At 40.4% G+C, this 25902-nt stretch overlaps 1 protein-coding gene across 1 annotated transcript in view; it reads left to right on the top strand.

Moving 5' to 3' along the window:
• The window catches only part of Hykk (hydroxylysine kinase 1), a 32635-nt gene extending 7052 nt beyond the window's left edge, over nt 1–25583 (top strand). The window contains exons 4-5 of the mRNA NM_177351.4: nt 12798–12981; nt 21725–25583. Coding sequence (NP_796325.2) covers nt 12798–12981; nt 21725–22185 — 645 coding nt within the window. The 3' untranslated portion in view covers nt 22186–25583. The remainder of the gene's footprint in view (nt 1–12797; nt 12982–21724) is intronic.
• Nucleotides 25584–25902: the final 319 nt, after the last annotated feature.

Consider the following 25902-nt stretch of genomic DNA (forward strand, 5'->3'; position numbering starts at 1 on the left):
GGACAGATGTTATACAGACACTAAGAGAACACAAATTCCAGCCCAGGCTACTATACCCAGCCAAACTCTCAATTACCATAGATGGAGAAACCAAAGTATTCCACGACAAAACCAAATTCACACATTATCTCTCCACGAATCCAGCCCTTCAAAGGATAGTAACAGAAAAAAACCAATACAAGAACGGGAACAACGCCCTAGAAAAAACAAGAAGGTAATCCCTCAACAAACCTAAAAGAAGACAGCCACAAGAACAGAATGCCAACTTTAACAACAAAAATAACAGGAAGCAACAATTACTTTTCCTTAATATCTCTTAACATCAATGGTCTCAACTCCCCAATAAAAAGACATAGACTAACACACTGGCTACACAAACAAGACCCAACATTTTGCTGCTTACAGGAAACACATCTCAGAGAAAAAGATAGACACTACCTCAGAATGAAAGGCTGGAAAACAATTTTCCAAGCAAATGGTATGAAGAAACAAGCTGGAGTAGCCATCCTATATCTGATAAGATTGACTTCCAACCCAAAGTCATCAAAAAAGACAAGGAGGGGCACTTCATACTCATCAAAGGTAAAATCCTCCAAGAGGAACTCTCAATCCTGAATATCTATGCTCCAAATACAAGGGCAGCCACATTCATTAAAGAAACTTTAGTAAAGCTCAAAGCACACATTGCACCTCACACAATAATAGTGGGAGACTTCAACACACCACTTTCACCAATGGACAGATCATGGAAACAGAAACTAAACAGGGACACACTGAAACTAACAGAAGTGATGAAACAAATGGATCTGACAGATATCTACAGAACATTTTATCCTAAAACAAAAGGATATACCTTCTTCTCAGCACCTCATGGTACCTTCTCCAAAATTGACCACATAATAGGTCACAAAACAGGCCTCAACAGATTCAAAAATATTGAAATTGTCCCATGTATCCTATCAGATCACCATGCACTAAGGCTGATCTTCAATAACAAAATAAATAACAGAAAGCCAACATTCACATGGAAACTGAACAACACTCTTCTCAATGATACCTTGGTCAAGGAAGGAATAAAGAAAGAAATTAAAGACTTTTTAGAGTTTAATGAAAATGAAGCCACAACGTACCCAAACCTTTGGGACACAATGAAAGCATTTCTAAGAGGGAAACTCATAGCTCTGAGTGCCTCCAAGAAGAAACGGGAGAGAGCACATACTAGCAGCTTGACAACACATCTAAAAGCTCTAGAAAAAAAGGAAGCAAATTCACCCAAGAGGAGTAGACGGCAGGAAATAATCAAACTCAGGGGTGAAATCAACCAAGTGGAAACAAGAAGAACTATTCAAAGAATTAACCAAACGAGGAGTTGGTTCTTTGAGAAAATCAACAAGATAGATAAACCCTTAGCTAGACTCACTAGAGGGCACAGGGACAAAATCCTAATTAACAAAATCAGTACTGAAAAGGGAGACATAACAACAGATCCTGAAGAAATCCAAAACACCATCAGATCCTTCTACAAAAGGCTATACTCAACAAAACTGGAAAACCTGGACGAAATGGACAAATTTCTGGACAGATACCAGGTACCAAAGTTGAATCAGGATCAAGTTGACCTTCTAAACAGTCCCATATCCCCTAAAGAAATAGAAGCAGTTATTAATAGTCTCCCAGCCAAAAAAAGCCCAGGACCAGACGGGTTTAGTGCAGAGTTCTATCAGACCTTCAAAGAAGATCTAATTCCAGTTCTGCACAAACTTTTTCACAAGATAGAAGTAGAAGGTACTCTACCCAACTCATTTTATGAAGCCACTATTACTCTGATACCTAAACCACAGAAAGATCCAACAAAGATAGAGAACTTCAGACCAATTTCTCTTATGAATATCGATGCAAAAATCCTCAATAAAATTCTCGCTAACCGAATCCAAGAACACATTAAAGCAATCATCCATCCTGACCAAGTAGGTTTTATTCCAGGGATGCAGGGATGGTTTAATATACGAAAATCCATCAATGTAATTCATTATATAAACAAACTCAAAGACAAAAACCACATGATCATCACGTTAGATGCAGAAAAAGCATTTGACAAGATCCAACACCCATTCATGATAAAAGTTCTGGAAAGATCAGGAATTCAAGGCCCATACCTAAACATGATAAAAGCAATCTACAGCAAACCAGTAGCCAACATCAAAGTAAATGGAGAGAAGCTGGAAGCAATCCCACTAAAATCAAGGACTAGACAAGGCTGCCCACTTTCTCCCTACCTTTTCAACATAGTACTTGAAGTATTAGCCAGAGCAATTCGACAACAAAAGGAGATCAAGGGGATACAAATTGGAAAAGAGGAAGTCAAAATATCACTTTTTGCAGATGATATGATAGTATATATAAGTGACCCTAAAAATTCCACCAGAGAACTCCTAAACCTGATAAACAGCTTCGGTGAAGTAGCTGGATATAAAATTAACTCAAACAAGTCAATGGCCTTTCTCTACACAAAGAATAAACAGGCTGAGAAAGAAATTAGGGAAACAACACCCTTCTCAATAGTCACAAATAATATAAAATATCTCGGCGTGACTCTAACTAAGGAAGTGAAAGATCTGTATGATAAAAACTTCAAGTCTCTGAAGAAAGAAATTAAAGAAGATCTCAGAAGATGGAAAGATCTCCCATGCTCATGGATTGGCAGGATCAACATTGTAAAAATGGCTATCTTGCCAAAAGCAATCTACAGATTCAATGCAATCCCCATCAAAATTCCAACTCAATTCTTCAACGAATTAGAAGGAGCAATTTGCAAATTCATCTGGAATAACAAAAAACCTAGGATAGCAAAAACTCTTCTCAAGGATAAAAGAACCTCTGGTGGAATCACCATGCCTGACCTAAAGCTTTACTACAGAGCAATTGTGATAAAAACTGCATGGTACTGGTATAGAGACAGACAAGTAGACCAATGGAATAGAATTGAAGACCCAGAAATGAACCCACACACCTATGGTCACTTGATCTTCGACAAGGGAGCTAAAACCATCCAGTGGAAGAAAGACAGCATTTTCAACAATTGGTGCTGGCACAACTGGTTGTTATCATGTAGAAGAATGTGAATCGATCCATACTTATCTCCTTGTACTAAGGTCAAATCTAAGTGGATCAAGGAACTTCACATAAAACCAGAGACACTGTAACTTATAGAGGAGAAAGTGGGGAAAAGCCTTGAAGATATGGGCACAGGGGAAAAATTCCTGAACAGAACAGCAATGGCTTGTGCTGTAAGATTGAGAATTGACAAATGGGACCTAATGAAACTCCAAAGTTTCTGCAAGGCAAAAGACACCGTCAATAAGACAAAAAGACCACCAACAGATTGGGAAAGGATCTTTACCTATCCTAAATCAGATAGGGGACTAATATCCAACATATATAAAGAACTCAAGAAGGTGGACTTCAGAAAATCAAATAACTCCATTAAAAAATGGGGCTCAGAACTGAACAAAGAATTCTCACCTGAGGAATACCGAATGGCAGAGAAGCACCTGAAAAAATGTTCAACATCCTTAATCATCAGGGAAATGCAAATCAAAACAACCCTGAGATTCCACTTCACACCAGTCAGAATGGCTAAGATCAAAAATTCAGGTGACAGCAGATGCTGGCGTGGATGTGGAGAAAGAGGAACGCTCCTCCATTGTTGGTGGGATTGCAGGCTCGTACAACCACTCTGGAAATCAGTCTGGCGATTCCTCAGAAAATTGAACATAGTACTACCGGAGGATCCAGCAATACCTCTCCTGGGCATATATCCTGAAGATGCCCCAACTGGTAAGAAGGACACATGCTCCACTATGTTCATAGCAGCCTTATTTATAATAGCCAGAAGCTGGAAAGAACCCAGATGCCCCTCAACAGAGGAATGGATACAGAAAATGTGGTACATCTACACAATGGAGTACTACTCAGCTATTAAAAAGAATGAATTTATGAAATTCCTAGCCAAATGGATGGACCTGGAGGGCATCATCCTGAGTGAGGTAACACATTCACAAAGGAACTCACACAATATGTACTCACTGATAAGTGGATATTAGCCCAAAACCTAGGATACCCAAGATATAAGATACAATTTCCTAAACACATGAAACTCAAGAAAAATGAAGACTGAAGTGTGGACACTATGCCCCTCCTTAGAAGTGGGAACAAAACACCCTTGGAAGGAGTTACAGTGACAAAGTTTGGAGCTGAGATGAAAGGATGGACCATGTAGAGACTGCCATATCCAGGGATCCACCCCATAATCAGCATCCAAACGCTGACACCATTGCATACACTAGCAAGATTTTATCGAAAGGACCCAGATGTAGCTGTCTCTTGTGAGACTATGCCGGGGCCTAGCAAACACAGAAGTGGATGCTCACAGTCAGCTAATGGATGGATCACAGGGCTCCCAATGGAGGAGCTAGAGAAAGTAGCCAAGGAGCTAAAGGGATCTGCAACCCTATAGGTGGAACAACATTATGAACTAACCAGTACCCCGGAGCTCTTGACTCTAGCTGCATATGTATCAAAAGATGGCCTAGTCGGCCATCACTGGAAAGAGAGGCCCATTGGACACACAAACTTTATATGCCCCAGTACAGGGGAACGCCAGGGCCAAAAAGGGGGAGTGGGTGGGTAGGGGAGTGGGGGTGGGTGGCTATGGGGGACTTTTGGTATAGCATTGGAAATGTAAATGAGCTAAATACCTAATAAAAAATGGAAAAGAAAAGAAAAAAAAAAAGAAAAGGAGGAAGGACATTCCAGGTGAAGGAAAGAGCACATGAAGTATGATGAATATTCTAGAACCTCTGGATAGTTCATTGTGGCTGCTATATATATGAACTATAAATGAGGCAGGCAGGAGATAAAATTAAAAATTTAAGGTGGAGTCAGATTATAAGATACACATTCTATGACAGTAAAGAGTTGGTTTGTCCCAAACACTTGGGAGACTGATACAAGAGTCTCATCCGTTTGCGCCAGCCTAGATCACATTGTAAGACCCACCCTCTTCAAAAGCTAAGGAGTCTGAACCGTATCTCTCAGGCAGTAGGTGTCCCGGAGGGAAGGTTTTCTTACTATGCAGAACCTACTAATGATAGCACTCTGGGGTCCAGAGAGGTGTGGAACATCTCGGAAGCTAATTCAGTAGTCAGATAATCAATAGCTAGTAAAAACAGATTAAGGAAGGGCTTGAGTCAGGGAAATGTTTAAACTCCCAGCCCTTGGGAGGCAGAAGCAAGAAAATTTCCATAAATTCAAAGCCATTCTGGTCTACATAGGGAATTCTGGGTCAGGACTATATAGCTAGGCTCTGTCTCACAACAAACAAACAAACAAACACATTTTAAAGTTTCAAGGTTTAGAAGGCAATGCGACTATATTTGGTGATTGTTTCAGTGTTAAGTTGGTAACCAGGGAAGGAGTGAGCCAAGTGCAGTTCTAACCTAGGCTTGTTGTGAAGCAGTCTCGTCTGAAGCAGGAAGCAATTAAATAAGCACTGAGTGAGAGGAGAAGGAGATGCGGCCAATTCTTTCAATCTCAAACTTATTTGGAGTCTTCTAGAAATCAGTGAAGAGAAAACAGAATGCTGTGTTATGTGGCAGAGTTGTTATGCCTGAAGTGTTTCTTATGGGAAGAATTTTTAGGGTCTTGTTTTCGTTTCTTTGTTATGTAATCTGACAATGTTTACCAAGCATTGTGGTATATATCTGTAGTCCCAGCACTTAAGAGGCTAAGGCAGGAGGAGTGATGAAAATTCAAGCCCAGCTTTAGCTATGTTCTACCACCCTAACTCAAAAAAAACAAAAACAAAAACAAAAAAACCAAAAAAAAAAAAAAAAAAAAAAAAAAAACCAAAGAAACGGAGAGGCTTTGCCATTTAGTTGACACACGTAGGCCACTTTACTTTTTTCCCCATTGGGGTATGTGTGCCTATGTCTAGCTCCTATGTGTTTCTTGTACTTGATATTCACTGAACGTCCTTTCAGTACATGCAGTTAGGGTGATTGGAAGCCATTTGACTCTTTTGGGTCTTGCTTTTAACCTCTTATAAGTGGGGCCAGAGCTAGGTTTACTTTAAGAATTATGTAGTGCAAAACCCCTCTGAGTTCTCTGCCCAATCTCCTATAAACTTAGGTTTCCCAGGGTGGTCAGTAGCCACAGACACTGTTCCCAGCCTTGCATATGCGCCCAATCCAATCCCTTTCAGCCCTTTCAGATGCTCCTTCCCTCAGACTTAACACGTGTGGTGCACACCAATGCATCAAATTCTCAAGGAGGGCTTGGTGTTCTCTCTGCAGCTCTGATCTCTGGGAGTCTGTCCTACAAACTGTAGACGCCTTGGTCTTCCTGGACTCTCAGCTCTATCTCTTCAACTCATTGAACTCAGTGGGCTCTTCCCAAGTCTTCCCTCTGCACTGAATCCTCTGTCAAGGTAGTGAGTGGGGACAAACCCATTTTACTTGTCTGTCTTCATTACTTAATGTCAGTGACTTGAATAGTCTTCAGTATTTTAACTTTTATAACTGGGCAAACCAAGTCGGTTACACCTCTTGGCCAGATGTCAAGGCCATGTGACCATCTACCCAGTATTAATTTACCCTGTTCTCCCAAATAGTAATAACCTATTTTTTCTGGTTAATTAAAAACCCTTTACTTATTCATTATTTAAGAAAAACTAAAAAAAAAATACAAAGAAAAATCAGAAGTTACAAGTACTCTCATCCTCTGGAAATGATGTTCAATAAATGCTTATGAACTTTCTACTGCACTCTGTTCACCTATTTAAAAAGTTGTATTGCATATAGCTGTGGGTGATGAACATGTCAAGCATTTCAGTCAGAACTTTTTCTAATTCTTTTGTGGATCTTCATTAAAAAGTGTGTTTATGGCTCTGCAAAGTTATTTTTTTCACAAACACAAAAACATGAATTTGGATTTCAATACTCACATAAAAGAATGGCAGAGTGTCTCCCAGCCCCGGAGAGGCAGAGGCGGGAGACTCCTGGGGCTTCCTGGCCAGCCGGTCTAGCCAAATCGGCAAGCTTCAGGCTCAGTGAGTGACCTCATCTCAGAAAAATAACATGGAGGGTCTGGAAAATGGTTAAGCAGCGAAGACTCTTGCCACCAAGCTTGAGACCCACGTGGTGGAAGAAAAGGATTGACTCCCACAAGTTCTCCTCTGACTATCATATTCATGAATACATACATACACACACATACATCAATACACGTGTTTTCACACGTACAAATATAAATAAATAAAAATTAAAATAAAGAGAAGAGTAACTGATGAAGATGCCCAGTGTTGATCTCTGGCCTCCAGGTATATACATGCACACATGAACATGCATATGCACACACGCACACACACACACACACACACACACACACACACACACACACTACCCATTTAGAATATCAATATACTTTTAATTTGAGTAATTGTTTTATTTTTATTGGTTTATGACAGGGTATTTCTAGAAAAGATTTATTCATGTTTTGCCTGCATCTAGGAAAGTGTGTTGCATGTGCTGGGTGCCCAAGGAGGCCAAAAGAGGGCGCTAGATCCCCTGGCACTAGAGTTAGGAATGCTTGTGAATAGGTTTGGATGCTGGGAATCCCTCTTCTACAAGAGCATCAAGTGCTCTTAACCACCAAGCCATCTCTCCAGCCCCTGAGGCAGGGTCTTGCTTTATAGCTCTGACTGACCTGGAACTCTCTATGAAGACTGGGTTGTCTTTAAACTTAGGACAGTCCTCCTGCCTCTGTCTCCTGAGTGCTGAGACTACATGTATAGTAAAAGTACACCTGGTATACGTGTACTTTTAGGAGATTTTTTTCCATATATTAATTTTATTCAGAAAAACCTTTGTAGTGATTACAGTCCTCTGTATTATATCTAGATTGTCTGTGTAATACCCTCATAATGTCTTCTAAATACACTTTTAAAATAAGTGCCTCTTATATTTTTCTCCTTTACTATTTATAAAAAAATCAATGTATTGTGATATATTTAAAGTATACAACATGTTATAAGATACATATGCATACACAGTAAAGCAGCTGCGACGGTGGAGCACACTGTTCCCTCTTCCCCTCTTCCTGTGACACTCAGTTAATCCTTGATAACTTCTCCTGTACCCATTTACCAAAAGTGTGACAGAGGACTTTTAGGGGTATTCATGCTGTTAGATCATTCATCTTGTTAGTTTTAAATATTTACTACTTTGCTACTCTCATTTCTCTTCAGAGACTGTAAATAATTTGCCTTTTGTTAAATATTTGCTACAGTGAAACCTTTGGCCTACACACCCCTCTTTTCTTTTAACCTAGTGACTAATTACAATGAACATAATAGTACAGATATTTTCCTTCCACTTAGGTAAGTGCCCCTAAAAGGCTGAACTAAAGGGTCACATAGTAGTTCTGGTTATAATTTATTTATAGTAATTTTCCATGCTGTGTTTTATAGCGGCTGTACATTCTTGTCAACAGTATACACAGGTCCTCTTTCTCCATACCTTCCCGAAGCTAGTTTACTCATATTACTGACAGCATCTGTCTTCACAGGTGCGAAGTGATATCTCACGGTGCTTCCACTGTGTATTTCCCTGGTGGGTGATGTAGGTGACCATGCTTCTGTGTACCCGTTGGATATTTTTGTGTTATCTTTGGAAAAGTCTCAGTTTTAGTCTTTTGCTCATTTTTAAACTGAGCTATATTGTTTTCCTTGCTATTGGGTTTGCTCGTTCTTTATACATTTGCATACCAGCGATTTCTCCACATTGTCTTCCCAAACTATCAGTTGGGATTAAATTGTTGAGTTTGTGTATGAATGTGTTCATGTATGTACATGTTGTGTGCATTGACATGTGTGCATGTGCATGTCAAGGCCAGAGATTGACACCAGTGTCTTCCTTGATTGCTCTCCATCTTTTTTATTATTTAAAAATGTTCATATCTATCTGTCTATCTATCTATCTCTCCTATGTGTGTCCATGCAATTATGTGTGTGTCCTTGCATGCCACAGTGTATGTGTGGAAATCTGAGGTAAGAACAACTTACAGGAGTCAGTTTACTCCTTCTGCTATACTAGTTCTGGGCATTACACTCAAGTCATCAGGCTTGACAAAAGTCTTTTCCTGGTAAGCCATCTCACTAGCCCTCCACGGTATTCTCTGAGCCTGAGACTTTCCAATTGTCTTCAGTGGCTGGCCAGCAAGCCCCAGGGCTTACTCCTATGTCCAGGCCTGTATCACCTCACTGAGCCATGCCCCCAGACCCAGTGCCATTGTTTTCTGTGCAGGAGCTTTCAATTTGATATACTCTCATCTGGTTTTTTTTTTTTTTTTTTTTTTTTTGCATTGGGTGTGACAGGCAAGAAATCATTGACAATGCAATTGTCAAGGGGTTTTATGACTTCTGATCATGGCATTTGGGTCTTTTGGGGGTTGATTTTTGTATCTGAGGTAAGAAACATCTCCAATATCATTGTTTTTTATGTTGAAATCCAGTTTCCCCAGAACTACATTAAAGAACTTTACCCTTTTCCATGGTGTCTTTATGGTGTCCTTATTGACCACTATTTGGTACTGTGGGATTTTTTTTGTTTGTTTTTTGTTTTAGATTTATTTTATTATATAGGTACACTGCAGCTGATTTCAGACACACAAGAAGAGGGCATCAGATCCCATTAAAGATGGTTGTGAGCTACCATGTGGTTGCTGGGAATTGAACTCAGGACCTCTGGAAGAGCAGTCAGTGCTCTTAACCACTGAGCCATCTCTCCAGCCCTGGTACTGTTTTTAAGGATTCTTTATAGATTCTCTGCTCTGTTCCACTAATTCTTTTGTCTTCTTTATATGAGCAAAATGTTATTTCTTGCTTTTGTTTGTTCTCTGGGTCGCAATGTCTATAGTACTGGGAAAGTGCTGTTGCAGTTCTGCCCTTGTGCTAGAGGCTGTGAGCAAACCGCTGAGGATACAGTTAAGCACTGAAAATTCCATCAGCTTCCAGGCCTAGGCGTTCTGACATCACAGAGACCAGAACTAAGGCATTCTTAAGTGATTGAACCAAATACCACTGGTTAAACTGCCATCAATTCCATTATTTGCAAGGAGCCAAAAGGAAATAAAGGCCAGCAAAATCAGGACGATAAGGTGCAGAATTCCTATTCAAACACACTCTTGGACTGAGAACATAACTCAGAGATAGATTGCTTGCCTCACATGTGGAAGGCCCTGGGTTCAATCCTCTGCACCACAGAACAAACAAACAAACAAACAAACAAACTCAAAGCAGAACATTGATGGAGCACCAACATGGGTGAGGGCTGTATGTCCTCTTAGTTCATGAGTGACGGATGTCTTCATGTTCCTGATAGAGAAACCAAGGTCTGAGATGTTCATGGCCTGTCTTTCAGTAGAAGAGGGAGTTGGAGCTGTGTGTGACTCAGTCCAGTGTTCTTTCTACTGGTGCCCTGGGAGCTGAGATGCCATTCTGTGGGTGTGGGGGACAGCATTGCCAGCACTGTAGCTGCTAACCCTAAACCTTATCTGAGTAGACTGTAACTGGAAACCCAACAAGAGTGTTATATTTATGCAGATTTTTTTGAGACAAGGCCATACTCTGGCTGTCCTTGAACTTACTATGTAAATCAGGCTGTCCTTGAACACACAAAAATCCTCCTGCCTCTGCCTCCCAAGTGCTGGGATTAAAAGCATACACCTGACTTTGTTATATTTACTTTAAAAATACCTGGAGAGATGGCTCAATGTTTACTAAGTTTTTTATTTATTTATTTATTTATTTATTTATTTAAGATTTATCTATCTATTTCATGTATGTGAGTACACTGTCGCTGTCTTCAGACACACCTTTAGAGGATTTCAGATTCCCATTACAGATGGTTGTGAGCCACCACGTGGTTGTTGGGAATTGAACTCAGGATCTCTAGAAGAGCAGTCAGTGCTCCTAACCACTGAGCCATCTCTCCAGCCCCATTTACTAAGTTCTTAAGCCTTAATGGGGATATACTGTTCTTCTAGGGGACCCAAGTTCAATTTCCAGTACCTATATGGGTGGTTCACAACTGCCTGTAGTCTCTGTGGACACCTGCCTTCACATCTTCTCATGCACACATCAATGTAAGACACACACACACACACGCACACACACACACACACCCCTACAGACCATTAAAGTTAATAAAAGTAGAGACTAGAAACAGTTCAGGAGTGAAGTGGTACTTCACACTTGATGCAGAATCATGAAGACTTGAGTCATCTCCCCAGAACTCACATAAAAATACCAGGCACAGGCTTAGAATCCTGGGGCTGTAGAGGAAGAGACTGGAGGATTTGGGGAACTTTGGCTTAGCCTAATTGGCTCACTCCAGACAAATGACAGTCTTTATCTTAAAAAACAAAGTGGATGGGTCCTGAGGAATGACATGGTCATGAAGTTGACCAGTGGCCTCTACATATAAGCACATAGATACATATATATCCATAAACACATGCACTCACATAAATATGCATCTTATACCCTCCAACTCCCATATATATCAAATAAAAATAAAACTTACATGTATATGTGTATATGCTTATATGTATATGTGTATACATGTACACATATATAATATGATTTTTAAAAACTTTGAGTACCATTGAACAGCATGAAATAAGAAAGTTCCCTCTACTATGATCTCTGAATCGCAGTCCATCCCCAGAGCCATGGCTCAGGTGGGTCAGTGCTTACTCTCTACTTAACACACTAGAAGGGGAGGAGACTGAAAATAGTCTTGTGAGGTGTGCTGTGTTCAAAGCAGCTTCAAGGCCTGGGGATTCCCAGAGAAGAAATACATACCCTGTTGCAGATGTCCCTAGAGGGTCACAGTTGGACTGGTGGCATAGATACCAGTGCAGAGGCAGCTTTTACCTCAGTGAGGGGAAGAGCCATCTCTGGGGGGGGGGGGGATGAATACTTACTTCCTATGAGTACCTTTCCTTAGAGAGGGCTGTGAGATATTGGAGAGGGGGTTGAAAATGTATAAGGCATGTGTAGAGGCTTTTTCGCTGAGTGGAAATGAGAGTCTAGCATCACTGTGGAAAAGGGCATCCTGGGAGAGAAATGGCTCACGACAAGGCATTGAGGCTTCTTGGACTCTAGGGAGGCCAGAATGGGACCAAGTGAGAAGAGACAAGCCTCAGACCAGATGCACTGGTGAAAATGTATGAAGAATATATTCTCATTCTCTCTCTCTCTCTCTCTCTCTCTCTCTCTCTCTCTCTCTCTCTCTGTGTGTGTGTGTGTGTGTGTGTGTGTGTGTGTGTATGTGTGTGTGTTATGGTGTATGTCACAGTGCAAGTATGGAAGTGTAGAGGTCAAATGATAATTCTTATATATGTAATATATGTAAATTTTCTTGCATATGTTTGTGTGTGTGTAACATTGTTTTTTAGGTGTGTGTGTGCCTGTGTGTGTGTAACATTGTTTTTTAGGTGTGTGTGTGCCTGTGTGTGTGTGTGCCTGTGTGTGTGTAACATTGTTTTTTAGGTAGGCCCAGACTCACTATTTAGCCAAGGATGACTTTGAACCTCTAATTTACCTATATCCACCTCTCAAATGCTGGCATTACAGGCATATGCTGCCATAGCAGGGATCAAGCATAGGGCACTGTCCATGCTAAGCAAGCACTGCCTAAGCTACATTTTATCCTGGTTTTCTGCTTTTCCTTTAGGAATTCCATCATCCAAAGTTAAGTCTTTTTCATCGGGAGAACTTCATCTGGAATCTGAAAAATGTTCCTCTTCTAGAGAAATACATGGGTGCCCTGAGCCAAAGTCGAAACCGGGAGATTGTTGAACAGGTCATTCGGATGTTCAAGGAAGAAGTAATGACCAAATTAAGTCATTTTCGAGAATGTGAGTATTTTCCCAATCAACGTATGTGTGTTTCTTAATCTTTAAATTGGCAAATTTCATAGTGTCAGGAAAACCTGGAGGTACTGCTTAGCTTTCTGACATTATAAGATGTTCTCCTCTGTTCCTATCACTTTTACAAGAATCATGTCTTTACTATTCTTTTTTTTTTTTTTTTTTTTTGAGTCAGGGTTTCTCTGTGTAGCCCTGGCTGTCCTGGAACTCACTTTGTAGACAAGGCTGGCCTCGAACTCAGAAATCTGCCTGCCTCTGCCTCCCGAGTGCTGGGATTAAAGGCTTGCGCCACCACCGCCCGGCTTGTCTTTACTATTCTTACGTTTGCTGTATTTGAAGTTAACTTTTATTGTTGTTAGGTCTGTATAGTCCAGGCTGGTCTTGAATTGGCAGAAACCCTCCTGCATCAATCTCAACTTGACCAAATAATGCCAGCTTCCAAAAGAGGTTGTATAGTTCATACTACTATCACCAGCATGTAGACGCTCTCCCTGAGTTACCATCTGAACTTTGTTTTTTGTTTGTTTGTTTTTTTCTTTTTGGTTTTTTTCAAGACAGGGTTTCTCTGTATAACCCTGGCTGTCCTGGAACTCACTTTGTAGACCAGGCTGGCCTCGAACTCAGAAATCCACCTGTCTCTGCCTCCCAAGTGCTGGGATTAAGGGCGTGCGCCACCACGCCCAGTCCATCTGGACTTTGTGATGCTTACATTTTTCTTTTCTTTATTATTGAACTTCTTATTGCTTCTTTGCGAATTTCCCATCATGCTCCACAATACCATTCATCTCCCCAATTTTACCTGCTCTCTGCCCTTGCAATCTCCCCCATCCAAAAGAAAAAAAAAATCTCACTGTGAAAGCTTTAGTGTGTCACAAGTGTGTCCCACAGCATATCCTTTTGTCCACACTTCTTTGATTATAAATGTTCATTGCAGTGAGTCACTGGTGTTTCCTTCTGCTATACCATCAGTACTGGATTCTCACTGGGACTTTTCAAGGATATCCTCTTGTTGCCCTGTGTCATGGGGAAGCTGTTTCTTTGGGATTATAGGATCAACCCCTTCACATGTTCCAGTAGTTCATCAACTGGTAGATATTGGGGTGGACCAATTCAAAGTCCTAGATATGGACCTGGGTGGTAGCTGAGCTGGTCAGCCTTCTAACTCTTCCACCACCCACATCACCAGGGCAAGCTCTCCAGCATTGCCCAAACCAACTTACCCAATGCCACAGCAGACAAGGGGCAGAGCTAGCTCTCTTATTCTTATACCCTTGGGACTGGATCACCCACAACCCACCTCTGCAACCAGGGCCAGCTCTACTGTGCTGCCCAGGTAAGGTGCAGGGCCTGCTATCCTGAACGCTGCAGCTGATAAGGGGAAGGGCCAACTCTGCCTTTCTCATAGCCACAGGGCCAACTCTCCCACATGCTTTAGGTGGGGAGCATCTCTTTCTTGTCCATGCCACTGCATGGCAGACAAGTGACAGGACCAGCCACCTTTCCCACACTCACTCCCTTGAAGCTAGCTTGCCTGATATCCCCCCACCCCCTCCCCGTCAGCTCCAGTGTGATGCTTAGATAGGGTGCAAGGTCTGCTCTCCCAAGTGCTGCAGCCAGTGAGGGGCAGGGCCAGCTCTCCTACTCTCAAAGGACCACCTTTCCCACTCTCATGACCTCAGGGCCAACTCACCTACAATTACCAAAACCAGGGCTAGCTCTACTGTAGCTAGAGAGGTTCAGGACATGGTGGTGGTGGCTATTCTCCAGAGTACTGTTGATGATGAGGGGCCACCTTCAGGACTAGCTCTCCCATGATGCCCAGTTGAGAGGTACCAACATGGCCCTAGGCAGCAGAGATGCCTGTCTGGTCTTTGGTCATAGGACACCACTGCTGCAGGGTCATGGACTCAGACGTGGCTCTTGGAGGTAGCACAGGCCAGGACCTCACCATTGCCTTAGGTGGATGCTTATACTTTTTCCAATCTTATTTTTATTTAATTTTCCAATCTTATTTTATTCTCATTGTAATTTTAAAATATATTTCTCTATTTACATACATACACACACACACACACACACACACACACACACACACACATCAGAGGCTAGAGGCAGCCTCTCTGATCATAATTGGACTAGGCACTGATCTATAAATACAGCAGAACATCATTAGAAATTTTTTGTTGTTGATGAGAGTCATGTTTCTTTCTATCCCTGGTCTTTGGGCTGTCCTGGTTCTGATTCCTGGTCATCCAGGCACTGTCAGGCATGGGCTCCTTCTCATGGCATGGGCCTCAAATTCTCAGTCACTTCTTGGCCACTCCCACAAGCTTTGTGCCTCCATTGCCCCAGCCCACATTGTAGGTTGAAAAGGTTGGTATCCCAGTCCCACCACTGAAAGCTGTGTGTGAGTGTGTGTGTGTGTGTGTGTGTGTGTGTGTCACTTTCTTGTGAAGTGCCTATTCAAGTCTTTGCCTGTTTTTCTTCCTCATTGGCTGATTGATGAAAATTCTAAACATACTCCAGATGAGTTCTTTGTATAATAGTTATATATGTGCAAATGTTTCTCCCATTCTGTGGCCAATTTTAATGGTTTCAAATATTTCAGTTTTGGTGGAGAAGGATATGAGTTCTCCAATATATGGTCAGAAACATATTTAGTCATCTTATATTTTACTTTTTTTTTTTTTTGCTTTCTACATTATACCTATAATCCATTGGGGTTTATATACAATATGAATTTGTCTTATAACTGGCCATTTTCCTCACCATCGTGAATTGCAGATACCTTCTCCTCTTCTAAGCTTTGCAGTATTACCTGTTATTAATTAAACATGATTTGGATTATCTTACTATTCTGATTTTGTTGTCCATCTCCACAACTATACAATAATATATCAATTTAGTTTGTGTCTTTGCTCCAGTCTCCCTGATCCCCTTCATCTCTCATAATCCACCTTTCACAAACCCTCTTTCTTATGACCTCTTCTCTCTCCTGGGCTTCCTCCTAGATTCATGCCCTACAACAAGTACACACCAACACATTAAGTCTAGACTCCACATATTAGCGAAAGCATGCAATATTTGTCTTTCTGCATCTGGTTATTTCACTTTAACATAATGATCTTAAATGAATCCATTTCCTAACAAATATCATGATTACTTTTTTATGAACAAATAAAATTTCTTTATGAATGTGTACCACATTTTCTTTATCCATTTATCTGTTAATAGACATCTAGGGTGGTCCCATTTTCTAACTATTGTGAATAGTTCAGTAATAAACATGGATATGCAGGTACCTTTGCACTGGTTTTAAAGCTTCTATTTTGAAGTAACAATCATTTATGTTCACATGTCAATAACCAAAAAATGCCACATGGTCATACCATTCCTTTAAAAAATAAATAGTATAAACCAGCATATTCCTAATTAGAACTTGTGAGTGACCTAAATATTACTACACAATCTTAATTTCTTCAGTTTTAGTTTTTGAATAGAATAGAATAGATCTTCTCACCTTCTTGTTCTTTTATGTAAGAGTTTTTTAACTGTTGAGTGTGGAGGCAGAGGCAGACAGATCTTTGGGTTAGAGACCAGCCTGGTCTACAGAGCTAGTTCTAGGGCAGCCAGTACTATATAGAGAAATCCTGTCTGAAAACAAAACAAAAACAAAAAACCCAAAGCAACAAAAACTAACAACAACAAAAAAGGCCTGGCTGCCCTTGAACTTGCCTGGTAGACCAGGCTGGTCTAGAACTCACAGAGATCTGCTTGCCTCTGCCTCCTGAATGGTTGGATTAAAGGCATGCACCACCACCATCACCCAGACAAACAAGAATCTTAAGTACTCTTTTTTTTTCCTTTTTATTTTTGCTTTTTAGAATCACCAAATCATATGTTTAAAAAAGTTTATTGGTACTTTGGATTTCAATTGAATTGTAGATAAATTTGAAGAAAATGATTATGATATATATTTATATTTATAAAACTAGTCTAATTCATGAACAAAGCCAATGTCTTCGGTTACATTTTAGGAATAAAGATATGTAGATAGACAAACATATAGACACTGAGTTTTTTAAATGTCTTTAAAGAGGTATTAATTAACCAGGCAATTAATCACTTCCAGTTCCCACTTCACTTCTACTTTCTGAATGAAACAGCAGGTTTTACATTTTTCTCATTGCAAAGAAAATCTTGCATGCTTATTCTGGTTTCTCTGAAGACCTGTGGGCACACAGACCTTCATGCTGTGCTCTCAGGACAGCCATACTTTTATTTAATTGTGTGTGTCTGTGTGTGTGTGTGTGTGTGTGTGTGTCTATGCCACATGCAGGTACGCATGGAGGCCATAAGATGGTATCAGATCTCCTGTAGCTGGAATGCACACCCTTTGTGGGTGCTGCAAACAAAACTCAGGTACTATGCAAGAGCAGGAAGTGCTTTTAACCCATTGATCGATCTCAAGCTCTCGATATTAAGCACATCATTTAAATAATTTATCCCAAGATACTTATAGGTGTACAACAATATCATCTAAAATGTTCTATAAAGGAAGAATTTTTTCCCCACTCAGGTTCAGTCTTTCTATATAGACCAGCCTGGTTTCAAACCCACATTCCTCTTGTTTTAGCCTACCAAACTCTGGGTTACAAGTATGTAAAACCAGGCCAAGTGAGACAGCCCTTTTATTTGTTTTAGCTCATTATGTAAACTTGCATTTTTACTGCAGAAAACTCTTTGAATGTTGAATTTTTTAATTTATTGTGTATGTGCACACATGTTTATGCGTGTGTTTGCAGACATGCATGAGCTGGGGTATGTTGCGTGGAGGCCAAAGGACAACTCTTGAGCGTTCAGTCTGTCCTTCCACTTGTGAGTTCTGGAGCCAGAACTCAGGACATCAGGCTTGTACTGCAAGCACTTTTACCCACTGAGCCTTCTTGCCAACCGCCAATGTTTAACTAGTGACTGTGATAATAGCCAGGCATGGTGGCACATGCCTTTAATCCCAGCACTTGGGAGGCAGAGGCCAGCTTTGTCTACATAATCAGCTCCAGAACACCCAGGATTACAAAAGAGACCATGTCTCAAAAAACAAAACAAAATTTAAAAAACAACAACAAGCAAAAAACCCAGCCAAACAAAAACCTGTTAACTGTGGTGATTGCTTTAGTTTGTTGTTATTTTTTTTAATAACATATTTAAACCTTGTTGTTATTTTTTGTTTGTTTTAAAGATTTATTTATTTATGTGAGTACATCACTGTCTTTAGACACACCAGAAGAGGGCATCAGGTCCTCAGGGAATTGAACTCAGAACCTCTGGAAGAGGAGTCAGTGCTCTTAACCACTGAGCCATTTCTCCAGCCCTGTTGCTAGTGTTGTTAACATCTTTTATAAGGTTAGGGAAGCTTCCCTGTATTCCTGTATTCATTAAGAAGTCATATAAAGGGCTGGTGAGATGGCCCAGTGGGTAAGAGCACCTGACTGCTCTTCTGAAGGTCCGAAGTTCAAATCCCAGCAACCACATGGTGGCTCACAACCACCGGTAATGAGATCTGATGCCCTCTTCTGGTGCGTCTGAAGACAGCTACAGTGTACTTACATATAATAAATAAATAAATAAATAAATAAATAAATAAATAAATCTAAAAAAAAAAAAGGAATTAAAAAAAAGTCATATAAAAATGCATGCTGCTTTCTCCCTAAATCTATAGATATGTCAAATTATATTGGTTGTATTTAACCTTAAATCAACATTGCATTCTTAATTTAAACCCAATGTGGTCATTGTATTGTTTTTTCCTCTCTTTTTCATCAGTTTACTAATGTTTTATTATGGCTTCCATCTACATTCCTAAGTACCATTTCCTTACAGCTTTCCCTTTATAATAGCCTTGTATGGGCTTAGACTTGTAAGATCATTTAGGAAGTTCTTCTATTTTCTCAGTGATTGAGAGATTAGAGTGGGGCTGGCAAGATGGCTCAGCTCTTCGGAGCATTTGTTGCTCTGCCAGTGAACCTGAGTTCAGTTCTTAGCACCCATGTTAGCTGGCTCACAACCCCTTTTTACCTGAGCTGTAGGAGAGCCATGGTCCTCTTCTGGCCTCTGTATTCATCTACTCATGTGTGGCATACACACACTCAGACAGAAATTCACCAAATAAATTTATATTTTAGAAGTACGACAATACTTTGTTTGTTTTTGTTTGTTTGTTTGTTTGTTTGTTTGTTTTTCAAGACAGGGCTTCTCTGTATATCCCTGGCTGTCCTGGAACTCACTCTGTAGACCAGGCTGCCCTTGAACTCACATATCCACCTGCCTCTGCCTCCCAAGTGCTGGGATTAGATTAAAGGTGTGTGCCACCACTGCCCAGCTTCAGGACAATAGTTTCTTTTTTGAATTTTCCACTGAGGTAATTTAGTACTGTATTTGTCTTCAGGGAAGATATTAAAATTAGCAAACTGAGCATGATGGCACCCAGCTGTAATCCCAGCACTTGGGGATACAAACAGAAGGATCAGAAGTTTGGGCTTATCTTCAGGTACATAGTTCAAGACCAGATTAGCACATGAGTCCCTGTCTCAAACAAAAGGCCCCAGAAATTATTTAAATTAGCAGTTTAGTTTTTTTAATATATAGGACTATTTAGATTTTTGCCATATTTAATGGATTGTATTTTATAGAAATTTATCTAATTTATCTAAAATTTTGTACTTAAAATTTCTTTCTTTTTTTTTGCCGGGTGGTGGTGGCGTACGCCTTTAATCCCAGCACTTGGGAGGCAAAGGCAGGCAAGGCCAGCCTGGTCTACAAAGTGAGTTCCAGGACAGCCAGGGCTACACAGAGAAACCCTGTCTCAAAAACAAACAAACAAACAAACAAACAAACAAAAAAAGTTCCTTTTAAAAAAGATTTATTTATTTATTTTATGTATATGGGTACACTATAGCTGTCTTCAGACACACCAGAAGAGGGCATCAGACCTCATCACAGATGGTTGTGAGCCACTATGTGGTTGCTGGGAATTGGACTCAGAATCTCTGGAAGAGCATTCAGTGCTCTTAACCACTGAGCCATCTCTCCAGCCCCAACTGTAAGTTCTTAACATACATGTTAAAACTTGTTTTTATCATTTTTATTACTTACTCTTTGAATTTTTTTTTTTACTTTGTATGTATGAGTGTTTTATTTACACATATGTCTGTGTACCCCATTCATGTAGTGCCAGAGACTAGAAGAAGGTAGTGGATCCTCTGGAACTGGAGTTATAACAAGTTGTGAGCCACCTTGTGGTTGCTGGGACTGAAGCCGGGTCACTGGAAGAGCAGCCAAGTGTCCTTGCCCTGAGACACCTCTCCAGCTGTCTTTACTCATATTTTCATACTGATCAGGTCTTTAGTGATATGTGTCCTTTTGCTCTGTTTGGAGATCAGTAGCACCTCTTATGTTTTCCCACTGGCTTCTCGGGCTCATCCTTTGGGGAAACACCTTTTCAAGACCCTCTTTATCTTATCTTAAATTACTCATATCTATTTTTTTCAAATGTTTTCTGTTTGCTTTTTAAAAGCTTCTTGAAATAGGTGCTTAATTCATGAATTTTTGTGATTTTTATTCTTTGCCTTTATTTGGACTGCAAACATAAAATTAATTATGCATATGTCTTGATTTGTGATGATCTGTACTCATTATTGTTCCAAAATGTTTTCCTCAGTTTTCCTTCATCCTTTTGTGTGTGTGTGTGTGTGTGTGTGTGTGTGTGTGTGTGTGTCCCCGAGCAGGACACGTGTATGTTAAGAGTCTCACTCTGTAACCTTGGCTGGCCTGGAATTCACTTTATAAACTGGGCTGGCCTCAAGCTCATAGAGAACTCATCCACCCCTGCATATGCACCATGCCCAATTCCTTTTTTTCCATGATATTCAAATTTAAAGTTTGTTTGAGAAGAGATGCTGTTTGTCTGAAGACTTTATAAAAACCTATTTTGAGGGACAATGAAATACAATCCCAGTACTTGGAAGACAGTGAATTTGAGGCCAGCTGGGATACAGAGCAAGAACATGTTTCAAAAAGCAAAGGAAAAATGTTTTTTGAGATTTTTGTTGTTTGTCAAACAATATGTTGTTAGCCTTTTAAATATTGAAGATAAAACATCCCATTTGTCTTTCCTTACACCTTTATTGGGATATGATTCACAGAAGATACAATCCATTCATTTGTATAATTCCATGCTCTTACATGGCTGTGCAAATGTTGCATTTCCAGTTGCAGAACGTTTCATTTCCACAATAAGAAATCTTGTACCCTGTAGCAGTCAGTTCTATTGCCTTTAAACTAGAAACTGTGGGGGTCAGTTTTGGCTTGGCTCTTTTTTCTGCTCAAGGAGGGAGGTGATCTTAAATTACTCCTACTGCTTTGATTCTTATTGTTTCTGTTTGTTTTATACGCTGCCATTACTGGATGTCCATTATTGGAGCCTCTGTTCACCAGCTACCGTCCGAAGTGCTTTTTGTGGAAAACAGCTATCTACCTCTATAAGAGAAGCCATGCACATAAGACCCTGTGTCTCCCCCCAGAGAAAATGGCTTTATTTTCAGAAAATAGTTTGTTCTTTTATCTCTGCTTGTTCATCAAATTATTTAGATGGCTGTGCTTTTAAAAGAAAGATAGAAAGAGAATGAGTTAGCATTTTAAATAACTTTTTACATGATCTTTCTGATTTCAGGTATTAATCATGGTGATCTTAATGACCATAACATTTTAGTAGACCTCAGCAAGTCAGCCTCTGGAGAAGGTGTGCATCAAGTGTCTGGGATTTTAGACTTCGGTGACATGAGCTATGGCTACTATGTGTTTGAAGTGGCAATCGTTATCATGTACATGATGATTGAAAGCACAAACCCTATACAAGTAGGAGGTCACATCCTCGCAGGGTTTGAAAGTGTGATCCCCCTGACGGCTGTAGAGAGGCAGGCTTTGTTTTTACTTGTATGCAGTCGTTTTAGCCAGTCTCTCGTCATGGCTGCATACTCCTGCCAGCTGTACCCAGAGAACAAAGAGTACCTCATGATTACAGCCAAAACCGGATGGAAGCATTTACAGCAGCTGTTCGACATGGGCCAGAAAGCCGTTGAAGAAATCTGGTTTGAAACTGCCAAGTCCTATGAATCTGAGATATCCATGTGACTGCCGCGGTAAAAAAATTAAATCGCTCAAAACTCCCCGGTGGTGCACATGCGCTCGGCGCTATGCACCCACAATGTTCTGGATTCCCGAGTGAAAGACACACACGCACAACCTTATTTTTAATATGCCCTAAGCAGGTCAATTGCCGGGCCACTCCCTAACTCCACTTGGTTAACGCACACTCCACTTCAATATTCCTGAGTTATTACTTACTAAAATCTATATATTATCTTTGTGCCCTGGACCTGGCTGGGCAGCCCTCCTGGGCAGCTTTCCCCCTGCACCTACATGTCGGCGGTCTTTCCCTTCTGTATCTTTCTGGCGTGGTCCTATGCCCCTCTTGTGGCAAAATCTTCTCTTCCTACTCTCTCTGTCTCTTCCCAGGAATCCTAAAAGTCCCACCTCTGTCTCTGCCCAGTCATTGGCCGCTGGTAATTTTATTGACAAGTCAAAAACTAACTGGGGACAGGCTTCCTTTAGTCCTAAATGTGGGACACTGCAAACAGGTATTTTTGGTAACATAATTAGCATGAGAACACAAGCCGTTACAAGTGACCTTAGAAAAGCTTGTGTTAATTAAAACCCAGTTGGCCTAGAACAAATTTATGAAGGATTTTTGTGCAGAGTTAAAACTGAAATGGTAAAACAGATCCATTCTCACAGGGCAGTGGTGGCGCACGCCTTTAATCCCAGCGCTTGAGAGGCAGAGGCAGGCGGATTTCTGAGTTCGAGGCCAGCCTGGTCTACAGAGTGAGTTCCAGGACAGCCAGGGCTATACAAAGAAACCGTGTCTCGAAAAACAAAACAAAAAAACAAAACAGAGCCATTCTAAATAGGAATTGGTGAAGGAAGATCTAATTTTTACAGCGATCTTTGGACCATCTTTTACTCTTAAGAAAGTCTACATGATGAACCCTTGCCTAGTATGCAAAGCCCGGGTTCAACCTCAGCACTACAGAAACAAGGAAATCCACACAAGTACCACCCAAGTAAGCATGTCTCTGTGCAGGTCATGCTTGCCTTTTACAAGAAACACACATGATGATACATGACTTGTCTTCAGTCTCCGAAGATCGATTCTCGTCCTTAGATCAATGATTTTTAAACTTTGAAAAGAATGCATATGTACAGCTATATTAATTTTGTTTGTTTGTTTGTTTGTTTTTGAGGCAGGGTTTCTTGGCTGCCCTGGAACTCTCAAATTCATAGAGATCCAATTGCCTCTGCCTCTCAAATGCTGGAATTAAAGGCATCTACCACCGCACACATATTCACATATTTTGAATAATCCACATATTTTAAATACCTAACCTATACATCGCTAACTCTATGAATTCTTCCTTAATCTCACCTGTCAAGAAGTGAGGTAGTGAGGTCTTTCTGTCTTTTTTTTTTTTGGCATTTTACTATTACCTGCATATTGTTGTACAGTCATCTATCTTGTAAGTTACCATGACACAGACCATGAGAAACTTAAATACATAGCTTACACATCACAAATTCTGTAGACTCTTAATCTCACCTCTCTAGAAGTGAGGCATTCTATCTTTTTTGTGGCATTTCACTCTTACCTGCTGATGGTTGTACAGTTATCTATCCTGTAAATTGACATGGCACAGCCATGAAAAACTTACATCTGGGTGTCTCTTCTTGTCCCTCTGATAGTGCCTTCCCCACAGAAAAGTCTTTGGACACATTTACAAAATGAATGCATGCAAGAAGAAAGATATGGTGAAGCCCTCGGGGAAAACACAAGAGGGAGTCCTGAGAAAAACTTGTTTGGGAGAGTAGCTGCAACCAGAACTCCAGACACAAGTGCATTGAAGCACATGTAGGCATCCAGGCAAGGCCATTATCCAGGACACCAGCAAGGCGCCTCAGCAGTTAGGGCTTACTATGCTCTTCAGGCTGGTCTTAAACATCGTGGCTCCCAAGATCCTCCTGTTCAGCCTCCCAATGCAGAGACTATAGTGATACACCATTCTGTTTGGCCCCACATGTTCTTTGTTCTCTATAACTAATGATTGCCTTTTTATAAGATTCTGTAAAAATGCAGATCATTGCATTGCATACTTGGCTTAAGTTTTATCTCAGTATTTCCTTTACTGGCTCCTTTTCATGTCTCTCTAGTCTAAGTGGCTATTTACTTATTCTTGTAGGGTGGGATTTTTTTTTTTTTCTTTTCTGTTTTGAGACTGGATTCCACTGTGTTGTCCATACTGGAATCAAGCTGTCGCATGGTTATCCTGGACTCACATGATAATCCTGCCCATGCAACCCAGTAGCTGGGACTGTAGGCATGCATAGACCACTCACTGCATTCTTTTGTTTAACCACATGCTTTCTAAAGATGACTCAGGTCTAGACCCCTAGTCATTTATTTAAACATCTTGTTAGTAGTTATCCGTCTATGTGAGTAGGCTTTGATACTATAACTCTTGTCTGATGTTTGCCTGCCTATCTACCTGTCTAAACTTCCCAAACTAGGTATTTCTCTGAATTTACTTATACAATTTATTTTTAACTTCTCCATGTCTCCCTTTTCTTTTCCTTTCTCGTTTCTTTTCTTTTCTTTTTTTAGAGCAAGATAATGTTTGTACTTAGAGAGTCAATTGTGAGGGTTTTTTAAGAGGCTATGGCAGCCTCTTAGCATAGACTCTGGCACATAGTAGAGGCATAATAAATAGTTACTAAATAATGGATCATATTTCAGGTTACGCACACTCAAAATATTGGTGTGGCACGCTGCTTGCCCTTCTCACAGTCAGCCATCGAGCCCTGCTGCTTTCACAAATCAGGATTTTAGGTTAACAAATCTGGAGCGGTTTTGTCTTTCCTGCTTCATTAGTTTTTCAGTAGAATATACTATACTACAATGATTATTGAATGTTATTTTACATGCACTACCTCATTTAATCCAGAACAGAATCACAAAGATATTCTGATGATTAATCTCCATTTTTAAATAAAGAAATAGAGCCTTGAAAAGCTGATTTATTGCTTTAGAAGGGAGCTCAGGCTTAGATCTTGAATTAGGTCTTTGGGCTGTTACCCCTGTTCCTAATCACTACAAAATCCCATCCTGCTGCCTTTCCTTCCTTGTTTTTACACACCCACACCCACACCCACACACATGGGGGCAGTACATGAGATCATTCACATGTGAAACACTTAGGATACTCATATTTGAGGTTTTTATTTAACTTGGCCAATCAGGACCAGAAAAATGGGCTGGAACTTGGGTCTCATTCCAAATCAGTGTTTATCCTGTTATACAATGGAACTCTGCAAGTTTCTCTTGATTGTTCTTGCTAAGAGAGATTCTCCACTAAATTCCTATTGCAAATATTGCTAATTTCTGTTTGAAATTAAATATATGCTGCATTGTATGGATATTTTACCTTTTGGTCTTTTTTTCTCTCTCTCTCTCATTTTTAAAACAGTCTCACTATATATCCCTGGCTGGCTTGGAATTTACAGGGCAAACCAGGTCCTGAGTACAGGCCAGGTCCCGTCTACATGCAACTAAATTTCTAAGCTTCCCCCTTTAAGAAACCCAGATCCAACCGTTTTGCCTACACAGAAGACAAAGGCCCTGTACATAGTCAACCCACTAGCTCTTCAACCCCCAACATAGGCACAAAAACTAGGTAAGATTGGAAAGGAGAAATGGATGAAGAGAAGTCTTTTTTTCGTTTTTTTTTTTTTTTTTTTTTT

The sequence above is a fragment of the Mus musculus genome, chromosome 9 (genome assembly GCF_000001635.26).
Source record: "Mus musculus strain C57BL/6J chromosome 9, GRCm38.p6 C57BL/6J".
NCBI classification, from domain to species: Eukaryota; Metazoa; Chordata; class Mammalia; order Rodentia; family Muridae; genus Mus; species Mus musculus.